At 34.9% G+C, this 12,222-nt stretch overlaps 1 protein-coding gene across 1 annotated transcript; it reads left to right on the top strand.

Moving 5' to 3' along the window:
• The first annotated feature begins 3,667 nt into the window (after positions 1-3,667).
• Positions 3,668-8,220, top strand: LOC147381790 (putative serine/threonine-protein kinase PBL7). The gene is made up of 6 exons (XM_086429980.1): positions 3,668-4,069; positions 4,817-4,906; positions 5,743-5,939; positions 6,035-6,224; positions 6,364-6,755; positions 7,681-8,220. The coding sequence occupies exons 1-6, from the start codon at positions 3,739-3,741 to the stop codon at positions 7,981-7,983; spliced, it is 1,503 nt and encodes a 500-aa protein (XP_086286106.1). The 5' UTR covers positions 3,668-3,738; the 3' UTR covers positions 7,984-8,220.
• Positions 8,221-12,222: the final 4,002 nt, after the last annotated feature.

Genomic DNA, 12,222 nt, shown 5'->3' with positions numbered 1-12,222 from the left:
TGAAAATTGCAAGGGCAGTGAAATTCCCTTGGGTGAAAGTCCCTGAACCCACCAAGGATTCGTTGAGATGGTAAGGCATGATTGGGTTTGCTCCCCATGTCATGTGTTCAAGTCTCTATATGCCCGCCCTTTCATGTAAAGTGGCTACTTACTTAATATAACACATGAAGAGTATGGGATTGTGCGTGCGGCCCAGGCATACTAGTCTCACCTAAGGTGGGGATAGTCCCTTGGCTACCAAAAACTAAAATAACCTCAACTCTATATATAGAATCATAGATACAAGAAATTTATCCTGAGGAAAAACTTTTTGGCTAGGTACACATGCCACGTCAATTGAGTGAATTTTTAAGTGTGTTTTTTAGTCAATTTATTACTAGTCAAAAAGAAATAATGGTAAACTATACTTAAACAATTGGTGTTTAAAATAAATGGCTCCTCAAACAAGTTGTGCACGCAGCCCTATTTACTTTAAATCCAACCAAAACATGCTACATAGGCATCGTCGACTTCTTTAAAAAAGAAAAAAAGATGACCAATGGACAAACACGTCACTAACAAACTATTCTTCCCCACCTAAACCAACAAAGTGTCTAGACTTTATATACAATCATACATTGTTGAATCCGTCAGCCTACAATAGATCCAAAAAGTACTTAATTTATTGGTAGCTTGGAGAACTTCGCCTTTGTTTTCTTTCATGGTGGGCCTTTTATAAAATAAATTTTAATTTGTCCTACAAGTTTAAGTTATATATATATAGGGTCCCGTTCAGCAACAAACATTTTGGCAAACATTTTTCAAAACATGGGTTAGAGGTTTTGGAATGGGCTGATTTTTGGTGAGGATGATCTCTACGGTGAGGAGATCATCCTCACCAAAAATCAGCCCATTCCAAAATTTCTAGCCCCAGTTTACAAGTTGAAAAATCGTGGACCGTCCATTCTTTGTAAACCATTTTTGATGGGGTTAGAAGTTTTGGAATGGGCTGATTTTTGGTGATGATGATCTCCTCACCGAAGAGATCATCCTCACCAAAAATCAGCCCATTCCAAAACCTCTAACCCATGTTTTAAAAAATGTTTTGCCAAAATGTTTGTTGCTGAACATTTCCTGTATATATATATATATTACAACTTTAATTTTCAATTCAAATGTGCATTACTATTATTATTATTATTATTATTCGATAGGTTAGTATGATTTCTTATGCTTTTAATGTGCATGATCAAGATAAATGGAATTTCTCATTTATTGAACTGTCATGTAGATCGTTCTCTTCTTTAAAGTGCCAACTTAATTAGCTAAATTGGCAAAGGTTTGATCGGTAACCTAGTGCCTGCCTGGCACAAAAGAGGAGGGGTGGGGGTGGATTATTAAATTAATAGAGAAATATTGAATTTTTCAAAAATGGTATACTTTTAATTTTAATTTTGAAAATGGTATAATTTTCGGAATTATAACATTTTGTGTGAGACAAAAACTTTTGTTTTATAAAACAAAATGCTTTTATAATTGATCACTAAAATCAAAGTTGAAAAATATTGTGATGTAAATAGTTTTTTCTCCATTTACATAAAATATTTTAATTGGAAATGGTAATTTATTTTTATTTTTTTAAATTTCAATTTTCAACGCATGTTTTGATGAATCAGCAAGAAAGAGAGAGAGAGAAAGAAATTAATGTGAATCGTGGCGATTATATGTCATTCATGTCATATTTCCTTACATATACCAAGTCATTAACACCCTTCTAATATAATATTTAATTGTGCTCATGTCATTTGCTTTGTCAAAATATTTTCTGTATATATTACTTAAATCCAAACAAAATATGCATAATATAATAAGAAACAAAAAATAAACAAAAACAGATTTTATTTAGTACAAATGTTAATGTCAATTACATAATCACTTTAAAGTAATCTATTCTAAATATATAAAAGATTTTTTCAAAAGACTCATCTTGATAATATATTCTCTGTAAGTTTTTTGTGATGATCATTTTGTCAATAGAGTGGTCCTAATGTTTTCTAATCACACTAACTGTTTTTGAACTCTTTATTTAACTATCAAGTACTTGACATTTATGCATTTTACATTGTCCGAGTACTTCTCATTCTTGGAGAAGAACATAACTACGATATTATTACAATATATGGGGACACACATGGGACATCTTGACATGGTGGTGCGCATGCCATAGATGTATTTTCTTTGACATACGAGTAAAATGCATCTACGAACATACGTGCACCACCACATCCATGTGTCCCCCCTAAAGTCACTCTAGCACGACTCTTAATTTAACTCTAAAGGAAAATGTTCCCATATTTCTCAATTAATAAACACTAACACTTTCACTAAGTTAAAGGATGTGAAACACTGGACATGTCACCAAGAAACTCTTCTCTTCCTCATGTTTGATGACTTGTATCCATTAAATCTAAGTTCCTAGAAAAGAGTTTAAATCCAACAATTAGAAATCATTATTAAGAGTTAAGACAATCCTATAATCAATGGATGCACATCACCAATCAAACTGATCTTTTGTGTGTAGATTCACCAAGAGATGGACCACATACCCATACGGTTAACAGATCACATCAACAAAACGAAACAAAAACAAAAAAACAAAAATTACCACGTGGCATAATAGTGGGGTGCCACATGACCTTGGTTTGGAACGGACACCATTGTACTCATCCAAAAAGTTCTTAATTTATGTGTAGTTTCGACACACAATCGTCCAAAAAGTAGTTAATTTTTGGGTAGCTTCGACGAACTCCTCCGCATATATATATATGGAGGAATCTTGCACCCAAATACAGGTTTTCTCTTTCTCTCTCCAACGACATCTTTTGCTTCTACATATCTTGTAAGTTAAAAATGCATCTAAGGGTATCCTTAAGCAATGTTTAATTTCAGTTCAAATATGAGGGTTTCTTGTTATTATTTATTATTATTATTATTATATTATTATATGCTGATATGGAAATTACCTAACCGGTAGAGAAAAAGTTGAAGACTTCAAAAATGATACAATGCTCATTTTAATTTTGAAAATGGTAAATTATAATTTTTGAAATTAAATTATTTTACGTTAGTAAGGGTAAATTTACTATTTTATAAGGTGACATTTTTTTAAACCTATTTTTATTAAAATTTTAGCGAGAAAAATATTTATGATATATATATAATAATATTTCCTATTTATGTAAAATATTTTAATTTCAAAAATAGTAATTTACCATTTTTGCAATTAAAATGAATAGTCTACAATTTTGAACGCATCTTTTGGTAAATCAGCCAAAAGAGAGAGAGAGTAAGAGTTCAGTGATTTTTGTTTGAATTTTAGCCTTTTTCACCATTTATATTTTAAGGCGTGATAATCTGACTTAGGCACGTGGCATACTCAATCGACTTATTTGACATGACAGGCTTGCAAATTGTAGATGCCTTCTCCTTGGGATACAAAACTGCACCTTTTTATGGGGAACCGTAGTTCTGTATCCCAAGGAGAGCACATCTGCAATTCCCAAGCTTGTCACGTCAAGTAAGTCGATTGAGTTGCTAAGTCAGATTATCAGTACCCTTATGTTTTTTTCAATTTTCATAACCTCTCTAAGGTGTATTTGTTTTCTTCTTTGCAGATTGAGCCTTCTACTTATAAAAATATGGAACCGAAATAGATCATAATCAACCCCAATATTAGATATCCATTATACATTAATATGCATGGATAGTTCAACTACCAATAGTGGATTTGGCTTGAACCACCAAATTGATGAGTCCAACACATTTAATAATCTTACGGCCAACAGCGGATTTGGCTTGAATCATCGCATTGATCATCAAGAGCTCGACACATACATTAAGCCTACGGTCAACAGTGATGGCTTTGGTTTGAACCATCGCATTGAACATCAAGAGCTCAACACATATTATAATGTTACAACGAACAGTGGATTTGACCGCAATCACTATATTCAGGAACAAATCACAAATAGGATTACTGTGAACAGTGGACTTGACCTCAATCACTATGTTCAAGAAGACAACATGGAAGGTATGATTTGTTTCATTTTCAAATCTATTAAAAATATTTTCTTTTTTTTCGGAAGTGTAATCTTTAAAATCCTATAATCAATATTTTAAATTACAAATAAGCTCTTTAGATACATATGAAACCGCTTGTACCTTCTTCTAATTTAATTGTTTTTAAAAAAGAGAGAGCTAAGTAAGATTTCGAATCTTACTAAGCCGTCGAGCTCAAATACGTATCAAATTGGCAATCCAACACCATAGCCCTCTTGATTTCATGGAAATACTCAGATCATAAAAAAAAATTGATTTTTTGTTTTTTTTTTTTTACTTGATCCAAGGTTTTAAGAATAGACGGTTACCAAACTCCCATCGAACTCCAAAATTTAAAATTAAAATCTAGCACTGAAAAATAACCTTTTTCAAGGTTTTTTTTTTTTTTCTTTAAAGTTCATAGAATTTTGTCCTCTACATCACTGCGACATTGAATCATGCTTTTGGAAGCCACAAGGTGGCTCAACAACCCATTAGTAAGGCCAGACTTACTCAAATAAGATAAACTTATACACCCAATTTAATGTGATTTTTTAGCGTGATTTTCCATGTTGTACTCAAACATAGGAAAAGGATTTGCCAGATAATTATTCTCCCTGCAATCAAACATGACCTAAGATTTTCAAGGTTCCATTGATGTTTTGAAGGTTCCATATCTGAGAATTCAAAAAGAATTTATTGGTTTATCGACTCAAAAATTGCTTTTCGTGTTTCGCAGCCCATGAGAAGAAGGCGTCAAAGAGAATAAATAGTAGCAAGAGCTTACAGTTGCCACCAGCTTCTCCTAAAGAATCCATTTCACCGTTCGGTGAGTAATCTGTTTGCCTTAGCATATATGGAAGAGAATCATACTCAAAGCCTTTCCTTAAAAAATACTGATTTCTATTAGTTCAAATGTGTTCATATCTACTCTCACTACCTCCATCCACGTTTGTTTTGGTGCAAAAACAAATCATAGCTTTTAAGGTGTAACTTTTGGACTGGACATCTATTTAACTATTAATATATCCCTCTCCCCTACTCCAACGTCATTTCATAATGCATCCGATACAAAATTTTCACTATCGGATGATCTAAGATTTTATGTTTCCTTGCAACTTGTAAAGTTATTTGTGCACGACTGGTTTCCATAAAATGAGACTCTATTCTTTAGAAAAAGGAAAAAAAAATCAAATTCAATTATAATCAGTTTCGAAACACAAGTCGTAATAATCTGACTCCCTCATGTGGCATACTCAAATACTCTCCTGGCATGGCATGTGCTAGAACCATATATTTTATGCATCGGGATACACATCTGCACATCCCCATAAATATGTGCAGTTGTGTATCACGAGGAAAAAGATCTATGGTTCTAGCACATGCCACAACAGGAGAGTAATTTTAGTATGCCACGTGGAGGAGTCAGAAAATCATTACTCTTCAAAAAACTTCAAGATGAGCAAACATTTCCCTTCCTTTAGGTTCATTCTTCTTAGTTTGTAAGGCACTTGGATATGATATTTCTTACTGGCATTGGCTATTAATGAGCTTAATTTGATAGAAAACTAGATTTGAGCAGACATAATTATTATAAACATCGATTGGCAAGTGTAAAATTATTTTGGTCATTAAAAACTTATTCACCCACACTTTGTTTTGCAGAGAATCCTAATCAAGAAACCTCACCTGAAACCAAAAACAAAAAAGAAGCCAATGAAAAAGACAATAATGTATCTATTGCTGCAAAAACGTTCACCTTCCATGAGCTTGCCTTGGCAACTAAGAATTTTCGAGCAGAATGTCTATTGGGTGCTGGCGGGTTTGGAAGAGTTTACAAGGGATGCCTTGAGAGTGGGCAGGTAAATGAGGACTAAATTAACTACTATGAATTGAGTTGAGTGCTTCTTGGAATAATTGAAGAAACTTAGGACTGATTTTGGTTCATTATGATCAGCTTGCGGCTATTAAGCAACTTGACAAGAATGGGTTGCAAGGAAACAAACAGTTTCTTGTTGAGGTTTTATTGCTAAGTCGTCTTCACCATCAAAATCTAGTTAATCTCATTGGATATTGTGCTGATGGAGATCAGAGGCTTTTGGTTTATGAATATATGCCACTTGGGTCTCTAGAAAATCATCTTCTAGGTATGGCAAAAATATATTTAATCTTTTGATTTTGTGATCTCTCTTTGAAGGAAACATTTTAAGTAATAATATTCCTTTGAATTTGCAATAATTCAATACACGCCACATATTTCAATACGTGTCTTATGTTTTTTTGTAGATCTTGCACCAGACCAGAAGCCGTTAGGTTGGTATACAAGAATGAAAATAGCAGCAGGAGCTGCTAAAGGTCTGGCATATTTGCATGACAATGCCAATCCCCCTATTATACATCGTGATCTGAAATCGTCCAACATTTTGTTGGATGAAGGGTTCATTCCGAAAATCTCGGATTTTGGGTTTGCAAGGCTTGGTCCTATTGGAGATAAGACTCATGTATCAAGGAGGGTGATGGGCACATATGGATATTGTGCCCCGGAGTATGCAAGAAAAGGTCAGCAGACCTTGAAATCGGATGTTTACAGTTTTGGAGTTGTTTTACTTGAGTTAATCACAGGGCGAAGAACCATCGACACCACTAGGCCAACAGAAGAGCAAAATTTAGTTCCTTGGGTAATTTTCTTCCTTGCTCTTTACTTTTTTTGTTTCTCCTTGCTTGAATGTGAATCCGTTAAGAGTTGTTGTTTTTTTTGTTTTTTGTTTTATTTTCTATGAATAGGAATTTGGAATTGTTGTGGATGAAATAAAAGCTACTGTTCAAGTTAATAAGAGCTCCCATGGCTTCTAGAAGAGCTGGGACAAGTCGTAATTCTTATGAGGTCAATCCCATCATTTTGTGTTAAATATAGGACTCATGACAGACCATTTTTTACGAATCGTCCATGTAAATGTATTCAGTCTAAGCTAATGCTCTTAAAATCAACTTGTTCGAGTATCAAAGCAACATAGTGAGGTAGGAGATCTGGCAGAGGACCTATGAGTGTCCTTGGCTACTAATTAGTTTGCTTAAAAGAGTCCAATTAGTAGTCTTCAATTATATTTTTCTAAGGAGGTATGTGTTGGTATCAACCTGTTCGCAAAACAGTTGTCTCGTTTGTGAAGAATGTATTTAAGGTTGCATTTTGTAATGTACCTAGAGTCGTGCGCTTTTCTTGTCCGGAGATCTTAAGCTGGAGCTTCTCATACTTTTGATGGATAAGTACCATTGAGCAAGTATAGAACACTTCAATGGTTCATTTTACTATCAAAAGCTCGTAACATCTTTGTAGTTTTTATCGAATCTCGCTAGTTTGTTTTCTGTTAATATGTAAAATTTCTTTGATAAGTCATAGATGTTGAGATTCTACACGCATTTTCATAATGTTGCGAGATCAACTTTATGGATGAGTGAGCCTTGTCATATACCTTATATATATATATATATATATATATATCCAAGTCCAATCATGCGTACATGTCTAGTTTATATTCGAGTTGATTGAAACTGTGATTAAAAGTCGTTTCTTTACAATGTTAATGTTGTTATTTTGTTGAACAGGCTCGACCACTTTTCAAGGACCGAAGAAGATTCCCTCAAATGGCAGATCCACTTCTTCAAGGGGACTTCTCAATAAGAAGTTTGTATCAAGCGCTTGCTGTTGCTGCCATGTGTCTCCAAGAGGAGGCTACCCTACGTCCCTTGATTAGCGATGTTGCAATTGTATTAAGTTTCCTTGCTGTGGCCCCAGCTGATGAGGGGGCCTCTGCATCTCTTCCTGTTTTGTCTCTATCTGTACCAGATAAAATGTCAAGCGACAATAAAGAAAACAACAGGAGATCCAGTTGGATGTGTTGCCATTAAATTTGTGTCCCCTCATCAAAATATCTCAATGATGGTGAATGGTTTGGATCATTTTCTCCCTTCTCTGACTTGATTGCATGTCTCTTTATTTATTGAGTTCTGGTTTCTACTGCAATAAAGTTGATTCTTCAGTATTTGTGTTACATTATCCACATGGGTTGATTCTTATGCTTATCTATGTGGATGACATCTTGATTACAAGTTCTAATCTGAATATGATTTTATGTTTGATTGACCGACAGGGTTCTAAGTTTTCTCTTAATGATTTGCGTGATTTGCATTATTTTCTTGGTATTGATCCTCTAGTGGTATATTCTTGTCTCAAGCTAAATATACCCTCAAAATTTTCCCTTCTGGATTGTAAGCTCCTTTCTACTCCTCTTCCTCAGAAACATCACTTACATCTTGAAACAGACTCCTCATCTTCAGTCTGACTCTAATTTTATCTAAGTATTGTTGGAGCTCTACAACAATATTTGTCATTTGCTGTGAAACGAATTTTTCGATATGTTAAAAGCTCAATTGACTCTGGTCTCTGTCTTACCACTCAAACCACCTTTAATTTATGTAAGCCTTCTCTGATGCTGGTTGGGTTGGATACCCTGATACAAGAAGATCAACCTCATGATATTGTGTTTTTCTTGGTGCAAATTGTATTTATTGGATATCTATAAAGCAACCTACAGTGGCCCACTCTAGTGCTAATGGTGAATATCAGTCTATGGCAGTAACCACTCTAGTGCTTGAATTGAGACTTTCTTCTTCTTCTTATTCATCTTATTTCGGTTCATTACGATCAGGTTGTGGCTATTAAGCAACTTAACAATAATGGGTTGCAAGGGCATGAGGAGTTTCTTGTTGAGGTTTTAATGTTAGATCTCCTCCACCATCAAAATCTGGTTAATCTCATTGGATATTGTGCAGATGGAGATGAGAGGCATTTGTTTTAGGAGTACATCCCATTGAGGCCTCTAGAAAAACATCTTCTACGTATGTCAATTATATTAAATCTTTTGATTTCACAATATTGCATCGAAGGAAACATTTTAATTGATAATCTTCCTTTGAATTTACAGTAATTCAATATACGTTACATATTCTTTTGTAGATCTTGCACCGGGGCCAAAAGCCATTAGGCTGGTATACAAGAATGAAAATAGCAACAGGAACCGTCAAAGGTCTTGAATATTTGCATGACAGGGCCATTCCCCCTGTTATACATCGTGATATGAAGTCAGCGAACATTTTGTTGGACAAAGGGTTATTCAATGGATGTTAACATTTGTTCACCAAACGCTCTTAGAATCAACTTGTTCAGGTATCAAGTAACATTGTGAGGTAGCGGACCTGATGGAAGACCTTTGAACTTCCTTGGCTATTAATTGGTCTGCTCTAAAGAGTCCAATTAGTAGTCTTCAATAGTTTCTCTAAGGAGATTTGTGTTTGGAGTTTGGACCAACCTGCTCGCAAAACAGTCGACTCATTTGTCAAGAATGTCTTCATGGTTGTATCTTGCAATGTAACTACAGGTGTGCGCTTTTGTTGTCCAGTGGGCTTAAGTTGCAGCTTCTACAAAAAGTATATTATTGAGCAAGTATAGAACTATTCAATGGCTTATTTTACTATCAAAAGCTTGTAACATCTTCGTAGTTTTTATCGAATCTTGCTGGTTGGTTTTCAACTAACACAAAAAATTTCTTCGATAAGCTATGGATGTTGAGCTTTACGTGCATTTTCATAATGTTGTGAGATCAACTTTATGTGTTTATTTGAGTTTTTTTTTGGAAGGTATTTGGGGGTTCGGGCTAAAATAGATGAAGAATTAGACTCTTACATAGGAGTGCCGAGACGCATCCTCCTCAAGAATACAATGTATGGCAAAAGGAAAATTATCTGGATACAATTCAGAATATCCTATAGAAGACCTTAAAGAGGCCATGTAATCTGCTGGGTTTGATTGGCAGAATGAACATTGGATTGCTGGAGAACTCTTCTACTAACAAATCTTTGCACAGGCACAACCACTTTTCAAGACCGAAAAAGGTGTTTCTGCCATGAGTCTCCAAGACGAAGCTACCCTACGTCCCATGATTAGCGATGGTGCAATTGCATTAAGTTCCCTTGCAGTGACCCCAGCCGACTACGGGGGCTCTGCATCTCTTCCTGTTTTGTCTCTATCTTCACCAGATAAAACGACAAGCAACAATAAAGAGAAGCGAAACAAAGATAGCTCGGACGAACACCAAAAAGCTGTTACTGAAGCTATAGAATTGGAGAATCGAATTCAAGCAACATGAGATCCTGTTAGATATCTTGAAAATAAATTTGTGTGGTACCTCAATCTCTTTCCAAATAATTGCTTGCGAAGTAGATGTTGAATACAACCTACAATCAAAATTGAAGATGAACTAGGTTGAGGTGCAGACAAGGTTGCTCTATTTAAGATGTTTCTCACATCTGCAAAACAATGTTACTGCAAGCAAAAGACGATACACCCCCAAAGATGCATCAACTCAGAGACTTTGAAAATCCCAGGTTTGATCTTTTGCACATATTTCCATTCCTAGGCGATCTACATATCCACTATATATAAAATAACTCACCAACTACCTTGTACAATTCACAATTCACCTTTATACTGATATTATGTCATGCTATCCACTAATTTGCGACTACCATCCGTTGTTGACAATCCATAGCTATAATTTACCACAAAAGCCGCCAATCAAATCTCCAGATCTTCGATCAATAAACACTAAATTGGTAACATATTTCTTCATCGATGCGAACCAATCTATATCAGCTGCTCTGAATGTGGACTGCAATATAACTATAGTGAGGTGGGCTGGGAAATCCATTACCTAACTTGACACCTATAATAGGGTTCTGAATTGAAAACGTGTCTCATTTGAACAATTCATGTAAAACGTAAAAATTCTGGATTAACAGTTCAACTCACATTTTGAATTCACATAGAAAATAGTAGTTCCAAATTACAATTTATTTCAATTGACAATAAAAATTCAATTTTTCTCCAACACCCGAATTCTTTTCAAAGGGAATGCTCGATAAACAGTTTAACTCGCATTTTGAATTGTCTTCCATCCAAGGGAATGTTTACCGTCCTTTTAACAACCATAGGCTGATATTTTATCTCAGTTAATCAAATCAAAATTCCACATCTTCAAATAATATTCTATACATATCAATAGAATGGTACTAATGTTTTCTAATCACACTAACTATTTTTTGACTCTTTCTCTAATCACCAAGTACTTGACTTTTATGTGTTACACATCGTTCAAGTATTTTTCATTGTTAGAGAAGAATATAACTACGGTATTATCACAATATATGAGGATATATGGGGGACATGTTGACGTCGTGGTGCGCATGCCATAAATGCATTTTCTCCGAAATATGAGTAAAATGCATCTATGGACATGTGTACGCCACCACGTCCATGTGTCCCCTGAGGTCACTCTAGCACAACTATTAATTTAACCCCAAAGGAAAATGCTATAGTAACATTAAAATTGACATCGATTCTCACATTACTCAATTAATAAACACTAACACTTCCACCAAGTTAAAGGATGTGAAGCACTGGACACGTCACCAAGAAACTCTTCTCTTCCTCATGTTTGATAACTTGTATCCATTAGATCTAAGCTCTTGGAAAATAGTTTAAATCCAACGATTAAAAGTCATTTTAAAGAGTTAAGACGATGCTATAATCAATGGATGCACATCACGAATCAAACTCATCTTTTGTGTGTAGAGATTCACCAAGAGATGGACCACATATCCATATGGTTAATAGATCACAACAACAACAACAACAAAACAAAAACAAAACAAAACAAAACAAAACAAAACAAAACAAAAAAAAATTACCACGTGGCATAAAAATGGGGTGCCACATGACCTTGGTTTGGAACCGACACCATTGTACCTATGGGTGCAACTTAATTCGGTTCAAACCGAGAACTAAACCAATCCGTCAGTTTTGGATTGGGTTGGTTCGGTTTTAACTGAATAATGGTTCGGTTTCGGATTAAAAAAATTAAGAACCGATAGATTCGGTTCGGTTTTCGATTCAAGGTTTGTAAATAACCGAATCAAAGCGAGAACCGAACCAAAATCATTTTTAAAAATAAAATACAGAGAAAACCCTAACCCTCTCTACTCTCTCTCTCTCGTCTCTCGTCTCTGCGACGGCTGCGACTTGCGACAGTG

Source organism: Akebia trifoliata, unplaced genomic scaffold, assembly GCF_017979445.1.
Source record: "Akebia trifoliata isolate Shusen 1 unplaced genomic scaffold, ASM1797944v1 Contig00256, whole genome shotgun sequence".
In the NCBI taxonomy this organism is placed as follows: domain Eukaryota; kingdom Viridiplantae; phylum Streptophyta; class Magnoliopsida; order Ranunculales; family Lardizabalaceae; genus Akebia; species Akebia trifoliata.
Note: the sequence above shows the minus strand (reverse complement) of the source record. Positions and strands in the feature narration are given on the sequence as shown.